The sequence below is a fragment of the Leptidea sinapis genome, chromosome 18 (assembly GCF_905404315.1).
Source record: "Leptidea sinapis chromosome 18, ilLepSina1.1, whole genome shotgun sequence".
Taxonomy (NCBI): Eukaryota; Metazoa; Arthropoda; class Insecta; order Lepidoptera; family Pieridae; genus Leptidea; species Leptidea sinapis.
Window position 1 is genome coordinate 2949060 of NC_066282.1, and position 24610 is coordinate 2973669.

Here is a 24610-nt window from a genome sequence, read left to right on the forward strand (position 1 = left end):
CGCAAAATTCGATAAGTTAAAAAGGATTGACGGGGGGTCGGTTGTTTATTGCAAAAAACGAGTTCTGACATCTAAAAAAAATTATAATGTTCTGGTAGCCATTTGTAGCCGGGTGGAGTACTTACCCATGATCTTTTTTTTTTATGAAAATAAGGGACGAGACGAGCATGACGATAATTTTACCGCCCTACCCATTACAATGCAAATGCCGCTCAGGATTCTTGACAAACCCAAAATTTCTGAGCGGCACTACAATTGCGCTCATCGCCTTGAGACATAATATGTTAAGTCTCATTTGCCCAGTAATTTTACTAGCTACGCCGCCCTTCAGACCGAAACACAGCAATGTTTACATAGTACTGCTTCACGGCAGAAATAGGCGCCGTTGTGGTCCCATAATCTAGCCGGCTTCATGTGCAAAGGAGCCTCCCTATGGTCAATGGTCAATCGTAATAAAATAAATTAAACACGTAAGTAAATTGTAATTTTGAAATTGACATACAAACAAATTGTATATCTAGGCAATAAAATTTAAAACAACCTTAGAAGATGGCACGAAGTAGGTGTCTATGCTAACAGGCCACTAGATTACACACAGGATGTTCCGCAATGATATAATGGAAAATTTTACGTGAATTATGTATTAATATCTATTTTTTATGCTTACGGTTAAGTTGCTCAACCCGTGCGTTTATTTAATGTCAGCATCTGAATTTTTTACATTGCGACTAATGAATATATACAGGATGTCCCAAAGTTATGGGACATGAAGGGAAAGTACCTTATCGAATTTATATCGAAGATAGGCTATTTTACTGAAAGAAGACTTTATCTTATTTTTAAAAGTTAGTACTTCTGCATTCAAAGATTTTCTAAAAATTACTTGCCTCGTCTGGTAATCAAACCGACTGAAATGTAAAAAAAAACACCCCTACTTTTACAATGCCAATCGAAAGAATGGCCAAAAACTAATAACTATTCTTAAGTAACATAGTATTTTAAAAGAAAGTAGTAAATTAAGTGGGTATTTTTTTGTAAATTAATTAATTAAATGCTCAAAATGTGATCCCTCTTGTCTTACGCAAATCGCCAATGTTTTAATGAGTCCCTTGCCTGTTGATTTTCTTATCATTTTATTCACCCTGTATATACCTTAAAAAATTATATCTGTTCATATAGTACATAAACGACGAAGACCAGCATAAAAAAGATAACCTCCTCTTCTTTATTAGGGTTCCGTAGCCTAATGGAAAAAAACTGAACCCGTCTGTCCGTCCGTATGTCACAGCCACTTTTTTCCGAAACTGTAAGAACTGAACAAAAATTGAAAAAAAAAAAAAACAATAAATTTTGGGGAACCCATCGAACCCATACGTAGATTCCATCTATGGATGGGTCTTCAAAATGATATTGAGGCTTATAATACCTTTTTTTTCTAAACGGAATACTTTGAGTGAGATACACTTCCAAAATGGTAAAATGTGTGTCTAAAATAGATGGTTAAAGAGAAATTCTCTGTTCTAATATAAAAGAATGATAAAACCATGCATACTACCACAATAGGTTTGAACTAGATCTAGTAATTAGTTTTTTTTAATACGTCATAAATCGTATTATCAATAACTTAATTTAAAAAAATACACTATGATTAATACATGAATCAAAGTTACAACGTACTACAAGAACTTTTATATTATGTTACTTGCTGCTACGGAACCCTTCATGGGTGAATCCGACTCGCGCTTGGCCGCTTTTTTTAATAATATAATAATAATAGTCACAAAAACAGAGGTTCACAACAGTTAAATATATATGTACTGCGTCTTAAAAATTAACTTATCTTAAATAAAATACAGTGTTGAATTGAAACTCTGATACCCATGTTAAGATCTAACTTGTGTTATGGGTATCAGTGTTTGCGTAAATCAATTTATTTATATAATTTGAAGAAATTAAGAATGTCCATTAAACGATGGACGTTCACGACGTAAAACTTTAATGTTTGTTATGGTTTAATTGGCTAGTTGTTAACGCAGAAGTGGAGCGCTACCGCGGCGGTGGGAGCGAGACGAGCGACACGAGCGATGCCAGCTGCTCGCTCACTCCCGACCGCGAGCAGCGCACTCCCGACGCCGCACTCTGCAGGTGACACACAGACAGACACGCTAACCTATATACTAATTAATCCACAGTCAAATACCGTACGTCACGATGTTGTGAAAATAACTGAAGTACGTTAATCTAACGGTCGCAACATTCGTGTAATCTCTAAGCATTCTAACGGCATATATATATATTGACACACTTTTTACACAAATTGTCTTGCCCCAAGTTAAACATATACAAGCCTGTGTTATGGGTTACAAGACAATGATATATTTAAAACAATATACTTACTTAAACATATATAAATTCATATAAACATACATAAATACATTTAAACATCCATGACTCGGAAACAAACATCCATATTCATCATATAAATTCTTCCACCTACCGGGATTCGAACCCGGCATATGCCGCAGAGCTGAGTCTATCTGCTAGTTGGGCAACATGTGGACCCCACTGAAGCTTTTAATCCAACGTGATACCCAAGTTTTTTTTTTTTTTTTTTTGAGAGGAGGAAATACTGTTACGTATTTACGCCCCGGAACGGGGCGTAATATGTCGGACTCGAGTGTCCGCGTAAGCGGACACCCCATACCGACTAAAACCTCCTCTGTGCTGTTAGCAGCCCTGGCTTTCACAGCGAAGTAGGACGTGGGCCGTGGAGGCCGCAAAGACTACGCAACAACAGTCGCGGGGCGTCTCCTAAGGAGACTCGAACCTCAGACCGGCTGTGTGCTTGTGGGAAGGAGAGAGAATGAAAATGAAGATGAAATGAAGATGAAAGATGAAAAGGTGATAAGAGCACACTCGCCGGCGAGTGTGGTGATGTTTTGTGTAATGTATGTAAGTGTGTATGTATGTGTTTATGATTGCATGTATGTGTGTTTGTATGTATGTACGTAGTGTAAATGTTTGTGTGCATGTATGTTTGTGTTTGTGTCTGTTTGTGGAGTGTGTTTGTGATTGTGTAAGTGGTGTATGTCAGTCCGTCAGTCAGTCCGTGTGTGAGTGAGTGTAGTGAAGCGATTACAGGACGAGGACTAACGTCTCGTCGGGTATCAAAAGAATGTGTGGTGTATCTAGGGTGCGGGCCGCTGGCCATCGTCAGAGTGACGAGTGCCAGTGGTTTGCGGTGGTTGACCGCGCCTACGCCTGCGAAGGCGGTGTGTGCGTGTCTGTGTCGGTGTTTGTGTGGGTGTCGCGTTCGCGATGGTGATGTCGTCATCCGGGTCTACCGTTACGTGTCTGGGACGTCTTATTGGGTTGAGACTATGGTGAAGGGGGGTGTACCCGCATGCCTTCCTAACCAAGATGTTGGGATGGTTAGGCGCCTTGTCAAAGAAGCGTCGCGAGATCTCTTTAAAGTGTTGAGCTATTGTCGGAAGCTCTAGGTCGCGGTGAAGGTCAACGTTTCGGATGAACCACGGGGCTCCGGTTGCCATGCGCGTGAATTTATTTTGAACTACTTGCAAACGACGTAAGTAGCTCGGTCGGGTGTGCGCGAAAACGACGCTTGCGTATGACAGTATGGGCCGTACGATGGTTTTGTACATCGTCACTTTGTGTTTGAGCGGAAGTTTGCTTCGCCCACACACAAGTGGATAAAGGCGACTGAGGACAAATCGGGCTCTATTGCATACCGTATCAATATGTTTCTTGAAGTTCATATTGCTGTTGAACGTGACTCCTAAGTATTTGTAATCCTTCACCCACGGTATGGGTGTTTCATACAGTTTAATAACGTCAGTCGGTTGTTTTTTAGCGCGTATGCTATTCGCGTTACCGAAGAGTACCGCTGCACTCTTGGTGGGGTTCACTTCAATCCGCCATTTTCTGAACCAGTTGCCTAGTTCATCGACGGCGGCTTGAAGCACTTTAATGTTCTTGCTCAAGGTTGAGCGGTTGGAGCCGAAGTAGAGTGCCGTGTCGTCAGCGTACTGAGCGAGCTGGACACTCGGAAACTTGGGAATGTCGCTCGTGAAGAGCGAGAAAAGAGTGGGAGAGAGGACCGAACCCTGTGGCACGCCAGACCTGATGGGTCTGGGTGAGGATAGGGTGCCCTCTACTCGATATCGGAAGGAGCGATCGGTAAGGTAGGCTCGAATGATGCGCACGAGCCTGTCTGGCACTCCCAGTTGATACAGCTTGAATACTAAGCCGTTGTGCCATACCTTGTCGAAGGCCTTCGCGACATCGAAAAACACGGCTGCCGTGGTAGCGTGAAATTGACGCCGTATGAGAATGTACTCTGTGAGTCGGTGAGCCTGCTGGGGACACGAGTGAGCGGTTCTGAATCCGAACTGTATGTCGGGTATCAGGTTAAGCTCCGCGATGTAATGATTAAGACGCGCGAGAATTAATCTTTCGTAAAGTTTCCCGATCGAGTTAATTAAACTAATAGGCCTATAGCTACTCGGATTAGCTTTAGGTTTATTGGGTTTTGGGATACCGATAACAATGGAATCCTTCCATTGTTCGGGGAACGCGCTATTAGACAATAGAATATTAAAAATGGTAACCAATAAAGTAATAAGGGTCGAGGGTAGGATTTTAAGAACCCTATTGTTTATAGTGTCGGGCCCCGGGGCCTTCTTGGAGTGAAGCTCCTTAATGATTAGTTTCACCTCTTCGTAAGAGGTGGGTTTTATTACGTCGCCTGAAGGGCTCAGAGCGGAGCGACGTTCAACTTCACGATCAACTTCGTCAACGTGTGTCGGGTCGGCTGCTGCATTTGGAGAGCACTGACTCTCGAGACTATCGGCGAGGCATTCAGCCTTCTCATCGTCATCGAGCGCCGGCTGCAGTCCCGGTCTGTCCAAAGGAGGCATGACAGTGGGCGGCTCCTGTTTGAACGCGCGAGGCAGCTTCCAGAAAGCCACATGTGATGGCTTAAGGTTGCCGAGCAAGCGGTCCCAACGTTCGCCGCGGAGTTCCGCGATACTTTCCCGTACCACCCGCTGTAGGTAGCGGAGGTGGCGCCTATTCTCGACCGACGGATACCTGTCGTAAAGTCTAGTGGCTCTGTGCTTCTGTGTGAGTAAGTTCCTGACCTCTGGAGGCAGGTTTAGGCGATGCGGTTGCATCGTCGGAACCTGCCTGGAGCAGGCCTTGATCCTACTCTGTATGTGTGACGTCACATGAGAGATAGCACTGTGAGCCGTGTCGACCGAGTCGATGACGTCCGGTATACGGTCAAGGTCGTCGGACTTGATAGACTCGAGATCCTTTTCCAGCCGTTGCCAGTCGATCACTGTTTTCGTCGGTGGTTGAAAGTTAACCGGTGGGCCTAGATTTAGGACGACGGGCCGGTGGTCTGACTCTAATTCGTGAAGAACCTCGATTGAATTTACATTGAGCGTTACGTTTTTAAGTAACGCAACGTCTAGAATGTCGGGTCGGTGCGCGACGTTATCCGGATAACGTGTTGGTTCGTCGGGTGCTATTACTGAAAAGTTCCGCGTGTCTGTGAGAGAGTCTAATAAAATTCCGTTTCTATTTGTGGCTCTACTGTTCCAGCTGGAGTGTTTGGTGTTAAGATCGCCGCCCACTATGACTGCGGCCCCGTGGCCGAGTAATGCTTCTATATCTGTGTCTAATATTTGTTTCGACGGCGGAAGATAAGCTGAAATAACAGTGATCGGCTGGTGATTCGCCATACTGACCCGGATGGCAGAGGCCTCGATGTTAGTGAGGACCGGAGGATCTATAGATATACAGTGTAGAGACCTTTTAAAATAAATGAGGGTGCCGCCCATACGGGTGGTGCGATCATTCCTAACTAAGTTATAATTAGCGATACGCGGATCGCGTATACGTGGTTTTAAAAATGTCTCTTGCACTAAGAATAGGTCTAATTGATGTTCGTGAGCGAACTCCTTCACCAAGTCTAGTTGAGGCTTAAGGCCTTGGGCGTTAAAATACGCTATACGGAGCGTATGTGGTTTAACCCGTCCGCTTACGTAATTAGGCATCGCGAATGTTGTTTTTATACTTTAGCCCTATATCGGTGAGGGCACGGAATATTTTGCCGTTGTCTGCCATAACTTGCAGCAGCGACGGCGGGTCTTCCCGGACAGCATCGAGCCTGCTGGCCAGGGCTGTTATTTCGTCAATGTCGAACATCTCTGACAGTTCGAACATGAACGCAAAGGTGCTGCCGCCTTTGCTACCTGTTGCCGCGGACGCGGGCGCCGGTGGCCTCGGTCGCGGGACCGACGCCGCCGGGCGGGACGCTAGCGGAGGCCGGAGGGCCGCGGGGGCCGCGAGAGTGGCCTCTGTGGCAGCGTTGGCAGCCGAAGGAGACCTCGCCCAGGCGTTTACCTTCGGAGGCGGCGCAGGTTTGAAGGTTGGAGTGAACTCCACCTTCTCTGCTCTGCCTTGCGGCTGGCGGCGCCCTGGGTGACGCTTGTGTTTGGGTGCCTTGGGACACCCGCGATAGCTCGCGGGGTGCCCCTTCTCCCCGCACAAGACGCAGGCCGGGGGCTCCGCGCATTGCGCTGGTCGAGGGCACTCTGGCGTGCCGTGTTTCCCGAGGCACTTCACACACCTCGGGGTGTGTTCGCAATTTCGTGCCGAGTGCCCGTATAATTGGCATCTGTGACACTGACCGGGCCCCCCGCGGTTGCGAGGAGCTTCGGTATGGATGCCCTGAAGGGAACAAACCGATTTGATGTTGAAAATTTCCTTTCCCTCTTGCGTGAGGTCGAGGACTACGAGAACCATGTTAAATGGTTGTTTATTGTTGGTTCCGCGCATACGGTGCACCTCGTGTGCAGGGTAACCCTGCTCTTTGAGGTCCGACAGAATGTCGGCCTCGTCTAACTCTTTGGGGACGTTTCTAATAACGACCCTCAGGCGCTTCTCCTCAGGCAGGGCGTACGTGTGGAAACCCACACTCAGCTCTCTAAGAAGAGATGTCAGGGCGCGGTGGTCCGCTACCTCTCTGGTCTCTAGTTTGATTAGTGATTGGTACGCCCTCGCCTGGAAGGAGAGCGTCTTCGGGATCCTGTTTTTGATGGATAACCATCGGCCTCGGTCCCCTATAAAAATGGGAGGCGGGCGCTTGGTCGGAGGCGGTACGCGGGCTTTAGCGGGCGCGGGCGCGGACGCGGGAGCGGAGCCAGTCGTGGCCGCGGCTTTCTTCGCGGGTGTGCTATCCAGAGAAGGCGATTCACGACCGCGCTTCTTCTTGCGACTGACGGTGATGAAGCCGTCAGCATCCGACGCGACACTCTCCGCTCTCGACGGTAGAGCGGATTCCGGCCGGGCCGGTGAAGCACTGGAAGCCTGAGGGGCTACCGTGCGGTCAGGACTGACCGCGGGGACCTTAGGGGTCGCCTGCGCGTCAAAGTACGCCTGAAGGACAGGCGGACGGGCTGATCGGGTGATCACTTTCCTCGGTTTGACCGAGGCCACGGAACTTGCGTCGGACGCATTGCCTATCTCTATGACGATCTGTATTTTTTAGATTTGGATTTCGCTGTCTGGATATCTATCGTTTCCTTAATTAACGGAGCGATCTTCTCCGTAAATAGCTTATCTAGCAGGGCGCTTAGAAGGCCCTCGTCGGCAACCATTGGTGAAGCCATGGTTGTTATTAAAAGTTAAGCAGGTGACAACCCCCGCTGCCCGAGTCAGGCAGAGGGGGAATATAATGATAAAGTGGACAACTATAGTTTAGTTGTGCACTTGCACATTAATAAAATACTATTAATAATAATAAAGTATGCAAAATTAAAAGAAATTAATAATAATAATTAAGCCTAAGACTTAGCTTTGCTGGATGTAGACTGGCTGGGCCGGAACCCCGATGTACGCTGTGCAGGCCCCCACGGAGAAGACACACACGGCACGATCTGCAACACTCACAACACACACGATTAGCGTGCAGAATCGCGAAACACAGCACAGGTGCTAACTAACACGATCGTAAAACCGGGTAATTAACACTTATAATCACTAAGCTACGTTCCGCGAAGGAACGTAACAGGTGCGAGACTCAAAGAGTCCCGAACAATAGCGCACGATAACAATAGCTAGCCCAGGTGGCCTGAGCAGATAGTGCGATAACGCAGGTAATAGAAATATTCGAAGGAGGACAGAGAACGCGGCACGTGTGCTCGCGTTGCCTGCCTGAATCGAACTGATACCCAAGAAGACTGTAGTGTCCACAAGTTCCAATCTCTGGTCATTTATAAGTACGTTGGTTTGTACCTCCGCTGTGTTTGGTGTAATGAACCGTAAACACTTTGTTTTTTTGCTGTTTAAGTGCAGATTGTTCGACTCAAACCAACGCACTATCTTTGAGAGTGCATTGTTTACCTCGTCATCAATATCTGCACGTCGCTTCACTTTAAAAATTAGTGAAGTATTATCAGCAAACAATACAATCTCATGGCTATCATCTACCACATAGTAATTTATTTTGATTGACAAATTGTAACCAGTCAGGCACGCTTTATATTAACTAATGGCATACATTAGTTATTTATGCAACTGTTGTGTAATAAGGAGTATTTAAACACGAATGTGGGTTGTTATGTGATAATAGTATCACATGAGTGTTTTAATACCTAATTATCAACAGTTGCATACAAGACTTTATCTATACCCAGAATTTGAATCCTCTAAAAGATTCTGAAAGCTTACTGCTAACATTAAAACAGCTAGTTTAACTAAGTATATTGTATTAAATATATCATTGTCTTGTAACCCATAACACAGGCTATACATGCTTAACTTGGGACAAGATAATTTGTGTGAAAAGTGTGTCAATATTATTATTATCGCTAGGCCGATGATAATGGATCCAGCGCCTAAGTTGAAGCCTATTTGATGACAGATTGTTTCAAGTCGCGTGTTGTTCGTAGGATATCGGGCGTGGCCGCGTGTCGCTGGACCCTGACGGGACGGGGCGTGCGGCTGAGAGCCGACCTGGCCAGCCCCGAGGACGTCACGCTCGACACCGACCGCGAGCGGGACAGACACGTCGGCACCTCGGTGTGACGTCACCACGCAACACACCAACGAACGATACGTCACGCGAGCGGTTGGCTCACGGCCGTTTTCAATAACTACAATAACTTACTAGAGGTAAACAAAATGTTATGTTTTTTTAAAAGTGATAAAGTTTAAAGTGATCCTAGAAGTGATAACCACTTTAAAAAAACATAACATATTGTTTAGATTTACAAGAGCGACATCTCAAGTCAATTTCCTAATATGCAAATATTGGGGTTGAGCTGGTTATCAACTGTAAAGTGGATCCTGTAGATGAAGCCACAACTTGAGAGTTGAACAAAGCAAACAGAATTTTATAACGAGGCGGTACTCGAACGGTTAGCTCAGTTGGTTAGAGCACCGGCACGGAACGCCGGAGGTCGTGGGTTCGAATCCCGCATCGTTCATAAAATTTTGTTTTTCAAATTTTATTTACTAGAGGTAGAAAAATCTATCCATATACGCTTACATTTTAGTATCGACTGATAGCATTGGACTATAACTAATAACCAACTATATTGGACATAACTTTGGGTAGATTAGATCTTGTCATTAAACGGTGATAGCAATGTATCCGCAACTAGAGATACATTGGTGAAAACGGCCGTTAGAGGAGGAGTGCTCGAACGGAATCCGAGAGGTCGCGGATTCGAGTCCCGCAACGTACATAAATTTTGGCTACAAATCTAATTTAATTAATCCCAGAAATCAAGGATGTCACTTTAAAAATAACAAGTTATTAACAAACTACATATACACACATCGAATCACAAATAGATACTGGAATAACTCGACCGGTTACGCCATTTATATTGACACCGAGAGCTCACTAGACGACAGGTAAAACAATTTCGGGCGAATTAAGCGAACTTACGAATGAAAATTGAATACGAAGTAAGACATAAGAAATATATTAAATTACCTCCGATACAAGCAACTTCGATTGTATGGTGTGAGAGCGTCAAAAGAGCACCGAAAGATAAACTCGCTCTTGTTCAATTATGGGTTGAGGCGGTCGCCCTCATCAAACAAATATTGCGTAATTTTAAATAATAATTTATTATTATTATTATTCAGTATTAGGCGAGTCAACAAGTTGAAAATCGTGTTAATTTTTTAAAAAGCTCGTTAAAATATGAGCGACGGCTAAGCTGGAATTATTGGCACATAAAAATTGCAATTATTAACAAATTAAGTTGAAAAAAATACGGAATTTTGAAAAAAATAGGTGTATTATTAACTTTATTATTTTTAACATCTTGTGACTGTGATGTCTCAAGATGACAAGCGCAATTGTAGTGCCGCTCAGAATTTTTGGGTTTTTCAATATAATCCTGAGCGGTACTGCATTGTAATGGGCAGGGCGTATCAATTACCATGAACTCAACGTCCTGCTCGTCTCGTCCCTTATTTTCCTAAAAAAAAAAGGTATTGAAGATAACAAATATTGAAAAAAAAAATTGTAAAAAACTTAACAACAGTATTACTATTTGACAAAATTAACGTAATTTTTTTCCCACGGGGATTTATTCTTTCACGTGTCTGGATGATACCATAATTTACTAAAAAAAAAATTAATATCTATTAGGTACTAAAAAAATTACTTCATGTGGAACACTGTCTTTAGTGGTATGAATAAAAAAGACAAAGTTTCGTGTAATGGAAGTTTCTATTGGACATTTCATTTGTTTAATATTAATAGTTATTGAGTTATTTACTAAAAACTAAATGTGACATCATCGCTCATATGTTAGAAGCTTTACTAAGATTAACACGTTTTCAAACTTATTAACTAGCCTATATGCCTTTGTAATGATATTTATTGATTTCATTGCAATTCACTTTAATATAATAAACACGAGTTCAACAGAACAAAACAGAATCTACAGAGTTTAAGGTTCCTTACCTACCTTTGATGTTAAAAACATGACAGACACTATAGTGTAATCCGACAGATTATGTAAATATATTTTAATAATTAATACGAATTCAAGTCGCTTTATATGAGAATTATATATTTATAGTTCAGTGGATGCTGTTGGACGAATAGGAACTGAGTGTACATTTATATGGTTTCAGACTGAATTGTGTCCTTTTGTAAGTCAAATAAATTTATACCAGTGGGAGGCTCCTTTACACAGGATGCTGGCTATATTATGGGTACCACAACGGCGCGGCGCCTATTTCTGCCGTGATGCAGTTAACAGATTTAGTCAACATTACTGTGTTCCGGTCTGAAGGGCGCCGTAGCTAGTGAAATTACTGGGCAAATGTGACTTTAACATCTTACGTCTCAAGTTGACGAGCGTAATTGTAGTGCCGCTCAGAATTCTTCAGTACTACATTGTAATGGGCAGGGCGTATCAATTACCATCACTTGAACGTCCTGCTTGTCTTTTTTTTATAAAAATAAGGGACGAGAGTCCCTTATTCAAATAGGCTTAAAAACTATGCTATATTATGCTATATTTCCATATTTATGTTCGGAAAAAGTACAGGTCGTAAAAATAACATACAAGAAACTCAACGGTCACACTTTTAGCTCAATAAGTATTTTACAGTGGCTGTAATATACTTATGTTATCACTTGTGGTATGTGGTACGATGGTACCATCGACAAAATTGATTCAAGACCCACTAATATACGGAATATTCTTTGAGAATTATAAAAATAGTCAGGTTTATATTTGCACGAAAAAAAGTGTATCACAATTGGTGGACTGGCAGTGTCTAATAAAATGTTAGGAAATGTATAATCAAGCGAATCTCGACCTACTTGTTAGTTATGACTGAAGGAAAATGACAAAGGCTCAGTTAGGATTCAATTTTGTCGATAGTACCTATCTCAAGAGATCCAATAAAAGAACTCTATTCAATGGAAATAAGATAAAATTAAGCTATTTTATATTTATATTTTTAGTTTCCTTCGGTCACATACAAGATTTATTTAATAAGAGAAATAAAAATAAAGATAGTTAAAAATTAAACATGATCCTATTTACACAATTGGCTATCAAATGGGGAAATATTCCTTAATCCCGTTGGATCTAAGACGAGTGATTTCACAATGAAATACATTTTTTGTTAATTTTCTGCAATATTTTTGTGCTATAAAGTCTAGTGTTTTAGGTTCGCGACCCGCGAGGTAGCGCGAACTTATAACAGATAACATTTCAAATATAATTTGTAAGGCCTAGGCCTCACTACGGTTAAACCGCAGCGGTTTTTAACCGTGTGAGTTTATGAAACAAGCAAACAAATACAAGCGGCCGCATTTGCGGTTTTTTCCCTCGACTGATTTTAAAACCGTGATATGTGACAAAATTGTCGCGAAGAAAAAACCACCGCAAAATTTGTAATTTATACAACTTATAACCGCAGGTCATGTATGGTCGCACATTGTGAGAAATTTTATTGAAACTGGCTACTGACACCCGATAGTAATTGAAAAATTTATCTGGACCATGATCCATAATAAAACTTTAAGAGAACCTTAAAGTTTTATTATGGAAGAAACCTTTCTCTAATCTTCGGCTAGTCAGTGGAAGGACCCAATATTTGCGAAATTTTCGTTAACGTCTATTTCTTTTATTCCTTAGTATCAAACTGTTCTTTTGAAATCCATCTTCAAACTGTGAAAATCGCGAGTTGTTTCGCGGTTTATAGTCGTAGTATGTGCGTTTCGAACGGTTAGAAGGGTTAACCGCTCTCAGGAAAAAACCATAGTGCGGCCTAAGCCTAACTTCCTCAAATTTCTAATGCTATAGAACTGTCAAAACTAAAACAAGATGGCGGTCCTCAGTTCCTATTTCGACAGTGTTCATGACGCATAATGTTAGAATCATTTAAATATAGTGCATACGCTTATAGGTATAAGGTGTAATTTTATATCAAGAGCTATTTCGCCTAAATGGGTGTTTTAAATTAACACAGCTAAACTGGAATTAGCTCATGGAGATGCATGTAGGAAAGGTGGGATTTTAATTCGGGTTATGATATTATAAAAATATTCGGATATCGGAATGTAAATAAGTAAGGCGCATTTAATTATTTTGATTAATGATGAACTCAATATTACATTTATGCACTAAGAGAGTGTGGGTGTAGTTTGCAAGCACAGAGATTGACGAATTACCAAATTTTAGTTTTACAGCCTAATGAATTAACCCGAATATAAGTTCACTTTATAAAGACAACGAAACAAATATGAACTATTGTCAATTAAAATTTGACATACTAGGATAAAATACAGCGTCATAGATATAGGAGTCTCATAGATATACTTCTGAGTGAGAGTGAGTGAGAAGGGAATACTTTCCAGGTTTTATATAATGTCGGTATCAAATTCGTTTTTAGTTTGTATACCTTATTGTAGCATTAAATGACTGAACGAAACATTTTAAATAATTTAAATTCGTTTAATGCTTACAATTTGTGAAACGTGATTACAGTTCCAATTTTATTTATCATGAAAATGATACGTAAGTTAAATCACACACTTATTTATGCGTTATTAGTGGTACAAATGGGTGGGGTACATAACACAGTACATACCACACAGAAGACAGTATCGAGTGGCATATAATAGTAAATACGCTGTAATTTTAGAGAATGTGAGATATCAGCGTTGTTAATTAAGACGGTATTCCTATTACATAAATAATAGAATTAAAAATGACTCAACTGTGAATTATAATTACAGATATTCTGCTCTCTTTATTATTATTATTATAAACATACAGTGTCTTCTTAACTAATACAAAGTCCTGTAAAACTGTTTACACAGTTTGTCCACAGGATTGAGCGAGTCTCATACAATAAATCCTATAACGCATTTTACAATAGTTACTGTAACAATAAATAATACTTCAATAACAATTTAATATTCAATAACAATTGAAGTATTATTTACTGTCGCAGAACGAGAAACAAAAATAAATTTAAAAAACTTTTTAAATTGACTTTTGTTTGGATGTCCGGATGGTTAGGTATATGTTATGTTTTATTAAAATTATTTACTTTTGCAATTATTGTTGCCTTAGCTGTATTTAGTTTTAAAATGAGCCAATATGACAAATGGTATTATGATGAGATTATTATTTATATTATTTTTGCACCGACGAAATAGACAGTCTTACATAATTAACCACAGTATTATTTTTATCAATGCCTACCTTTTTACTTTTTAATGTTTCATTTTGGCAATGTGTGTCATTATCAAATACTATAGAGAAATTAATAAATTAAAAACGCATATTATTAAATTAGTATTACATCTAATTTATCGTTGATCTTATAAAACGTTTTCGTATTTGCTAAGAATCGTTAACATTATCAGATATTTCAATTCGATACTCATCTTAGATCTGACAGATACGGTTTTTTATTAATGATGTTAAAACCATAGAGTTACAATATACTTAGCGTATAGACAAAGCTTGCGGGAGAAGTAGAACATCTCTAACGCAGATACAGCAAGATAGAAAAAAGTGGCCAAGTGTGAGTTGGACTCGCCCATGAAGTAGCAAGTAATATAATATAAGTATAAGTTCGAAGTATGGGGGAACCCCCAACATTTATTGTTTTTTTTTTTCTATTTTTGTGTGAAAATCTTAATGCGGTTCACAGAATACAACTACTTACCAAGTTTCATAAATATAGTTCTTATAGTTTAGGAAAAAAGTGGCTGTGACATACGGACGGACAGACAGAGACATGACGAATTCATAAGGGATCCGTTTTTGGCCATTTGGCTACTAAACTCTAAAAAGGAAAGCGGATCTATTGTTACTGCTAACTAGCTAACACACACATTGACAAATCAATGTGGTCACGCCTCGTCTATAGGCTAGTACATTCAGTAAGTCTATGGTTTCACCGTGAGTGGTGAGATGTAGTAGGCTACGTCGTCTCCGACACTAATATGATTCATCATTATAATTAAATCCTTGCTCTAAAATTGTGTATCACGACTGATTTGCAAATATCTAGACTAAAGCGAAAATGTTTATTATCTAATTACGCATCAACGAATGCAGTCTTATTGGCCTTAATATTGTGGTACTAATAGCTGTTAAATTAATTAAATGAATATTTCTTTAAAAAAAAACTAACAAGTTGCAATTTACATTAAGAAATATTAAGTTCAAAATCTTTCAAAGAGGATAAAATAAATTATTTTATTTGAATGTGTATAGCAAAGTGCAAAATTTGTATTTATTTTGTTTATATAGAATTAAGTGACTTGCATTTTATTATTTATGTTATGTTTGACCATTATTTCTGTGGTATATTAGAACGCCATTTTAAAACGCCTTGTATGTATGTCAAAAATTGCTTTAAGATTAAATATTAGAAGGCTTAAATCGTGGTTTAGTAAGCCGTAAAGATAAGTTTTCAGAGGGCAGAGGTAAGGAGAATCGAGTGTCAGGTAAAATTTTACCATTAAAGTAGAACGCGATTAAAACACTGATCTAAGCTTACGCCTGTTAAGGAGTTTACCGATTCAATTAGGATTTCACCAACACAAACCTACCGCACTTATAGCCTTAACGCGTTTAAATGCTGACGGCCGAATTACGGACATTCAAATTGATCGCGTTTAAGAGCTGTCACTGTCGTTACCGTAATAGAACCATTGACGTTTGACAATCTTGATTTTGTTTTGACAGGTATATGGTACATTCTATTGTTGTATGATATGTAAACTTAGTTTACGTAAACGCTCATAAGTTATTTATCGAGACCAAGACTGGCATTTCGACTCGTTTATGTAAAACTGAGTTTTATTAAACTCGGTATGAAGTGTCATTGGTGAAATGAGGGCTGAGGTGTTTGACTTAAATATTTTACTTTACGCTCACTTGTATACTGTTCTGTTACCTTTAATGTTTGAATTAATATCCAACTCGATTCATCTACGAGAATATGCAAAATGTTTACAAATAGACATTATGCTTTCAATTGGTGGGTGTGCGGATGAGGAAAGATATACAGGGATGGAGGGAACTGATCTGGTAAATACTGATGCTCTTCAGCTCCCGGGGGACACAATGACAGGGGTAGAGGGAACGGGTGCGGTAGGAGGGGTGAGGAAGTGGCCAGTGGTAACGAGAGGTAACGAGAACTTGACACCTAACGTCAACACTGACAGTTTCAAGTTCTTGAAACATGAAATATGGCGCAAACAATTGGTTTATTCGGACGTATAACGTTTCCCGCGTTTATTTGCAAGGCTGCTTGACATTCGGAAAACTTCAGAATTATCATTGTATTGACAGCGATATAGTCAGCATTATGCATATTCTTGGTTTATGCTCATCTGTAACTTTTTATCCAGTTTATTTGTAAGGCCCTCAGTGTTTATATTAATGATTGTGTTTCATAAATTAAGTTTAGCATAAATTCTGTTCTTGGGAAAGATAATTTCGAAGGATTTGTGCCTCTTTCCGAACGCGCTCACGGCGTGTACGAGCCTGTGTGAGATGGTAATGTCTCTTGTATGTTTTATATAAAATTGTAAGTAACTACTATTACAAATACTCACAAAAATCGTAAAAAATATTACATGTGATTTACAAATTCAAATTTGTATTTATTTTTTGTAATAATTTAATAATGAGTAAATAATTTCGTTATTTTGAAATAGGAACCACGACTGCACAGCTTTAGATAGACTAATAAATTAAGTAGTAATTTATTCTTAGAGTAACCATCCAAATTGAGATGGTCAGCCAAACCTTGTTACATGTAGCTATCAGAACGGACATACATTCACTCATAAACGAGTGTGAAGTCTTTTCGCTTTCTAGATGTGTAGCTGTCTTTGTAGGTTCCGTGTTTCATGCTTTCGTTCCTCATTTCAGTTGATTACTTTAAGCTATTTACTCATTTTTCTTGTATATTCAGCATAGATTTGTATAAGCGATAATGATATGTTTTACAGTACATACCTATCAGCATACTATATTGTATGCAGTACCTGTATGAACCCCACCCTGTGCGAATATAGGCGATAGAAGATAAATGGAAGATAGTTATGAATAGAGGTGACGTAATTTACGTCTCCTTCATTTGAACGAGAAACGTGTTGTGTTGTTTTATACAATTGTGTGTATGTTGAGTTATCGATTATGAGGTAACGTTAGTAATAGTATATTTGTTCATGTGCCAGACAAAAATTATTGGAGAAAACTTGAAAATAAGGGTTTCATTCCTTCCTATTTCCTCTCCCAAAACTTAATCATAACGCAGTTATGAAAAGTGATTTGGAAGGAAATAATCTGTGTCGGACCATCTCAGTTTTTCCGCCTATATTATAGGCTTCTGCTTGCGGCCTGTATGGTTCAGCCGTTGTAGTTTGATGATAAAAAATGTGGTATACAAATAACATAATTTATTATTTGAATAAAATAATGATTTAGTTTAAAAAAAAAACAATCGAGAACATTTTATATGAACATGTTCTATATTATGTTATGAAATAAGCCACTAATGTTTTCGTCTTAATATATTTGTTTTTGACTTTTTACACTCTTGAATGAAATGTGGCTGCCGTACTACGGAATTGTATTTTAATTCATAAGACTTATCGAAGTAACTCGATCTAATATTTTACACCAAAAGCTCACGGAACGCGCTGTCATAAAACGTGGGAACGGTATTGTTGATCTCGCGTCTCACTCGCACTGATATGCCAGCAACATTCGTGCTTTCAGCTTTGTCGTGTATACACACCAACCCAATGTTAATACTCAATTCTAACACAATTTATCATAAGGCAGCTTTGATCTGGTGATATATGTGACGGCCTAGCTCAATTACATTACTAATATAATATTATATTAAATGTAGTAGCACCTCTTTAAAACTACGAGTCTTGGACTATCAATATCTTCAAAATTGTTTAAATTAAATTATATTCCAAGGATTCGGTTTTGAGTATCTATCCGAAAAATGTTGGCAAACACGAACAGCTAAAATAAAATAAATCGCCTGCGTGTTCAAGACTCGTTCTATGGTATTCTATACAATTGCTTGCTTGTATAGTTCGGAATTTTATGTCAACTGTATATTAACAGATAATATATGTATGTATGTTATTATCTCATTTTACCAAAGTACATGTTTTTTTACTCAAATGTATTTATTTTGTTAAGCGATCAGAGCATTAGTATATAATATATTATAAATTAACAGATGTTTTTGTTTTATTTTCTTTTCACTAATATTTTCCTCTGATTGACATCATATCATATATGAAAACGAAGAAAACGAAGTATTTAAACGAAAATATTGTGGCGGCACAACGGTCGCGTACACACAGAACGACGGACTGATATTGACTCAAGTAAACTTTTTACATGAAAATTAAAATCTTACCAAACTTATGGCGCCTCTTTATAATCGGCGATTACACCCGTGCACGATCGTGTTTAAATTCATAGAATTTTATCAGAACTACCCAGAAATATGGAATCCCAAACAAAAAAAATAGGTAAGTAGGTAGGTACTCAGATATTTATCGTTACTATGAGGTTTATAATCGCTCACCAATATTATTAATAACACCTATAATGACATTAAATCCATTATGTCCATAAATTTGATTGACTGCCGCTTAGTAAATGATTACGGACGATCGTGTGGACGATTAGCTTGCCGATCATACAAGTAACGATCATCGCCGATAGTAGAGAGAAGGCATAAACTATAGAAAAATCAGTTTATTGAACTATCCGTACTTTTAAATGTGTCAATGTTGTATTGGACAGCAAGAGTTATTCAATGCTACTCTGTTGAGTAACATTGAGTGATTTATTCAATGCTTCCCAACAATTTATATTGCAATTTTAATTGAAATACATATTTTTCATACATGAGATCACTCACCACGCTATATCATTGTATATGTGACAATCCTTCTGGTGTTATATTTATTTGATATAAGTAGTTGGTAACTTAAATCTGCAGACGATCGATATTCCCCTTTAGCTAGATACAACTAAATCCATTTGCAAGAAAAAAACGGGCACCCAAAACTTTTCTGTGCAACTATGGCAAAAGAGGTTTTATATGCATTCACATGCTATAAACGTAACAGTAACTAGCTGGTGCGCGCGACTTTCTCCGGGTGGAATTCGCACTCTTAGTAAAGAAGATGCTTCTTCAAAATTTTAAATCATTTAGGCACTTATATCTAATTATTCTTTCGATTACCATTTTTACCCTCCTTAACTTATATTTCGAAAAAAATACTTCTTCACCCCCGGCGAGAAATTAGGTGCGTTAAGTTCTAACGTATGTGTGTGTGTGATCTTGTCTGCCTGTGTCATCGTAGCTCCCAAATGGAGAAACCTATTTTGGGTTAATTTATTTTGCTAGAAAGGTGAACTGATCCAGAGTGTTTTCGTGATTCATCAGCTCTTTTCTTGCTAAGGAGAGGCCGACCAACATTCATAGATCTGATAGATATAAAATTTAGCACTATGCTACTTCAATGATATTGCATGATCATGATAACCTTGACCTGATGCTGAAGCAAAACCTGGAAAATTCAGATAGCCCAACTACTCGCCAAATTACAGCAGAGGTGTGGTGTTTGGGCTCATTGGAATCAGCGCACGTCAATCTATAGGGTATGGATAAATAATATGAATATCAAAATATATGTCAGTGACCCCGGATATACCCGTGTACATCGGGCTGTACAAGGACTTATGAATTAAAATAACTGTGTAGCCTTAACGTGTACCACGGACTCATGAGTGTGCTAGTAGACATAAGTTTTATTTATTGGCCTTTGTAAAACCGATGTGTGAGCTGCACACACAGACACAGAATATCCGAGAGCTTAAAATATTTGCTATTACAGCCAAATAGGAAGAAGCCTTGTTCGACTTAACGCCTGCACAAATATTACGCCAAAACACCATCGCGGGAACATTGCCGTCACCCGCATCAGGCGCTTGAAGATTCTTCATACATCTGTCATGTAATCTGTCACCCTCAAACTGTACTCATGTCACTTGATCTACTATAATTGTACAATTCACATCATTTTTTGAATTACATTGATTTATTAAGTTTCTGGGCATTTAATTTACACGATTCTATTAGCTTAAGATAGAACAAGCCTTATAAAACCTCGTCCAAAGCATATCACAAAAATTTGCTGCAGTTATTTCAGCCAGTGAAGGATACACTTGATATAATTTCTTTTTTATTTTATTGCTTGTTACGTTTAATCTCACCTCACCTCTCATAACCTCCCGTGGACAAGTGTAGACGGCAAGCGTTTCTATGGTCATATGCTACCGTATCCAAGTGGACACGGCAAGACAGCCGTCAAACAATGCCAATATCTTCGAATCCCTAATAACAAAAACACCAGAGAGAATTTTTTACCGGGTGTATTATTAATTGCTCTTGGCTCTAAGAGCCTTAAGACAAAACGCAACGCTTTTGAAGACAAAGCGTATTAATTTTTAATATACATTTGAATACAGCTGGCGGCGGCCATTTTTGTTTGTTTGAATCTACCAGAAAATATCACCTTTTATGTTTACAATAACTAAGCTTGTGTATCTAGCAACCCATAACATAAACCGCATAATGATACCTCGGCTAATGTAAACACAAGTGGCTATAGCGTCTCAAGTGGTCGCGCAGGGTTTGGCGCCAAAATAGCTGAGCTGAGCGAGAAAATAAAATAAATTAAGATGTAGTTAGTTACCAAACAAGTGTTGTACAGTATTAAATAATATATATTTTATTTTGTTGTATCAAAAAGTTGTACTCGAATAAATCAAGTGCCCTTTTTTTAACAAAACAGTTTATTTTTATCAAATATATCTCGTTTACAAGTTTATTATTGTATCAGGAATGCCACTGTATTTGTTCTTTATTTTTAATGATTATTATTCGTTGTAGATTCAAACCTGATACAAATATTAAATATAATGTACCAAAGTAAACTCATTTTTGTCAAATAATTAGGTACCAAACTATCCACCTGAGTGAAGACTTGGGAGCGTTATTTACATTCGTGTTGGAATTATATTTTTTTTTTTTTATGGAATAGGAGGACAAACGAGCGTACGGGTCACCTGGTGTTAAGTGATCACCGCCGCCCACACTGTCCTGCAACACCAGAGGAATCACAAGAGCGTTGCCGGCCTTTAAGGAAGGTGTACGCGCTTTTCTTGAAGATACCCATGTCGTATCGTCCCGGAAACACCGCACAAGGAAGCTCATTCCACAGCTTCGTGGTACGAGGAAGAAAGCTCCTTGAAAACCGCACTGTGGAGGACCGCCACACATCCAGATGGTGGGGATGATATCGTAACTTGTGGCGTGTCGTGCGAAGGTGAAATTTGGCGGCAGGAATCAGGTTGAACAGCTCTTCGGAACACTCCCCGTGATAAATGCGGTAGAAGACACACAATGAAGCGACGTCTCTACGCAACGCCAAGTGATCCAGCCGTTCACAGAGTACTGGGTCCCCGACAATTCGAGCTGCTCTGCGTTGCACGCGGTCAAATGGATCGAGCTGATACTGGGGTGCGCCAGACCAGAGATGACAGCAATACTCCATGTGAGGCCGGACCTGCGCTTTGTAGAGCGCTAGAATGTGGGCCGGCTTGAAGTATTGCCGTGCTCTATTTATGACGCCCAGTTTCTTTGAAGCCAGTTTGGCTTTGCCCTCCAGATGGCCACGGAATTGGCAATTGCTCGAGATTTCGAGACCCAGTATTCGGATACTAGGCGAGGCTTTAAGGGAAGTGTTCTCAAAGAGCGGTGATACGGCAAATGGGGTTTTTTTAGTGGTAAACGCGCAAACTTGAGTCTTCTGGGGGTTAAATTGGACAAGGTTCAACTTACCCTATTCCGCGACCTTCTCGAAAGAGGACTCGATAGAAGACACAAGTTTCACCCGGCACTGGTCGACGTTTTCCCGAGAGAGACCTGCATGGCCCGTGTATACGGCATCACCAGTGCTGTCGTCTGCATAGCAATGCATGTTGGCGGTGTCCAACATATCATTGATATGCAGAAGAAACAGCGTGGGAGATAGCACACAGCCTTGGGGCACTCCAGCGTTCACGGGCTTGGGATTCGAGCAATAACCGTCGATAACGACCTGTATGCTGCGCCCAGTGAGGAAGCTGGAGGTCCACTTGCATAAGCTCTCGGGAAGCCCAAATGATGGAAGTTTTGCGAGGAGCGCCTTGTGCCATACACGATCAAAGGCCTTCGCTATATCCAGACCAACTGCCAGGCCTTCCCCCTTGCTTTCAATAGCCGCCGCCCATCTGTGTGTTAGGTATACCAGAAGATCGCCAGTCGACCGACCATGGCGAAAGCCGTACTGCCGGTCGTTGATCAACTGGTGACCCTCAAGGTATACCAAGAGCTGGCGGTTAATTATGCTCTCCATAATTTTGGAGAGTAGGGAGGTAATAGCAATAGGCCTGTAGTTTGCCGGATCCGAACTGTCTCCTTTTTTTGGGATCGGATGGACAAGGGCTGACTTCCATGAATCAGGGACTACGCCTTTTGAATAAGAGTGCCGGAATAAACGCGTTAGCACCGGTGTCAACTCAGGGGCACACGTTCTAAGCACGATTGGAGAAATGCCATCCGGCCCGCTCGACTTCCTGACGTCCAACGAAAACAGAGCTCGCCTAACAGTTTTCTGTCGGAACTGTACTTCAGGCATGGAGCTCTGACACCGCGGGATGGTCGGCGGTGTTTTTCCGTTGTCGTCAAGAGTCGAGTTGGAGGAAAAAAGAGTGCACAGGAGATCGGCTTTCTCTTTTGCCGTATGGGCCAGGGTGTCATTCCTCATGTGCAACGGCGGCATGGACGGCTGGTTGAAGTTACCAAGAGCAGCTTTCGACAACGACCAGAACTTGCGTGTTCCGGTCGGGTAACTGGAAAGCTGCTCGCCAATTTTGACGACGTGCTTCGATTTCGCACGGGCGATTTGCCGCTTAAAAAATCTGGAGGCACGGTTATATTTCCTCTTCAGAACTTTGCAGTTCGGATCCTTTGAGCCCAGCGCCGCAACCCAAGTTCGATACGCCTGTTTTTTGCAGTCAGATGCTGCTTTAACTGACGCATCGAACCAGGGCTGTGATCTGCCACCGATCGGTACTACAGAGCTTGGTATAAAAATATCCATGCCCTGCAGTATCACATCGGCTACTGCAACGGCGCAGGCACTAGGATCATCTGAAAGGAAACAAACCCTGCCCCAAGGGTAGGATGCAAAAAAGGAACGCATCCTATCCCAATCTGCTGACTTGTAGTGCCAAACGCGGCGGGTCGCTGGTGGTCTGCGACGTTGGCGTCGGATAGGCACTACACTCCTGACCAGGCAATGGTCGGACGTTCCGAGAGGGGCGTCGACAGAGACCTGGTAACCATCGGGATGTGTAGTCAGCAGAAGATCTAATAAGGACGGCATGTGGCTATCCACATCCGGGAGCCGCGTCGGCGACTCAACCAATTGGGACAGACCATACGCCAATGCAAAATTATGCACAGATCGCCCTGCGTAGTCTGTGGTACGTGATCCAAGCCATTCAGCATTGTGCCCGTTGAAATCACCCAAGACTACGATTTCAGCGGAGGGGATCTGAGCAAGCACGTCATCAAATGCCGCTTGAACGCAGCCCATGAGGTGATCCGTTTCTGCGTTACCACTATGGGACCTGTAGACACACGCATAGATGCGGACGCGGTCCTCTAAATCTACGCGGAGCCAGAGAGTAGACAGGCCCCTACCCTCAAAATTGCCGAGACGGCGACAGCAGATATCCTCCCTAACGTACACACATACCCCGGCATGAGGCATGAAATTATGCTCAATTTTGTACCCGGGGTACGTTAAATATGACGTATCGCTAGGTCGAGATATCAGCGTCTCCGTAAGGAAACACAAGGCCGGCTGCGCCGTCTCAAGGTGGTGGTGGACGGCGTTTAAGTTGGAGTGAATTCCCCGGATGTTACAAAAGTCCACATTAAGCGTGGAGCGGGGTGCCGTGGTGTTGCTGCCCTGTTTGTCCTGTGACATACGCGCTACTGTGCCCTCCCCAGAATACGAGGGGCAGCCCGAGCGCGAATGCTCGGGGAGGGATTCTCCGGCTCTACAAGAGCCGGTACCCTCCTTTTGTTGGGGGGGGGGGGGGGGGAATGGCCTCCGGTCCTCAACACTAACCTATGCGAAACATAGCGGCACTAGGCCGCTACTTCTTCACGCCGGTATTCTGTGCGAGTGTGGTAAGTAACCCGGACGAGTCTGGCCCGATTGTGCTGACGTCATAAGGCAGCAGCGTGACTCTCCCACTTTCAAAAAGCCCGTAGTCGCCTCTTACGACACCCTTGGACCTGGGACTACCCTATTCTTTTTACGCCCCGAGGCAGCACAGGGCAAATTATAATGAAAAATAATAATAAGGTGACTAATAATAATAAGGTGACTAATAATAATTGTAAT

The 24610-nt window shown here is 41.1% G+C and overlaps 2 protein-coding genes across 2 annotated transcripts in view; one reads left to right on the top strand and one right to left on the bottom strand.

The window, feature by feature from the left end:
- The window catches only part of LOC126969327 (uncharacterized), a 69348-nt gene extending 48266 nt beyond the window's left edge, over positions 1-21082 (top strand). The window contains exon 9 of the mRNA XM_050814682.1: positions 21040-21082. Within this exon, the coding sequence (XP_050670639.1) occupies positions 21040-21082 (43 nt within the window). The remainder of the gene's footprint in view (positions 1-21039) is intronic.
- The window catches only part of LOC126969482 (uncharacterized), a 169343-nt gene that overhangs the window by 5871 nt on the left and 138862 nt on the right, over positions 1-24610 (bottom strand). The window lies entirely within an intron of this gene.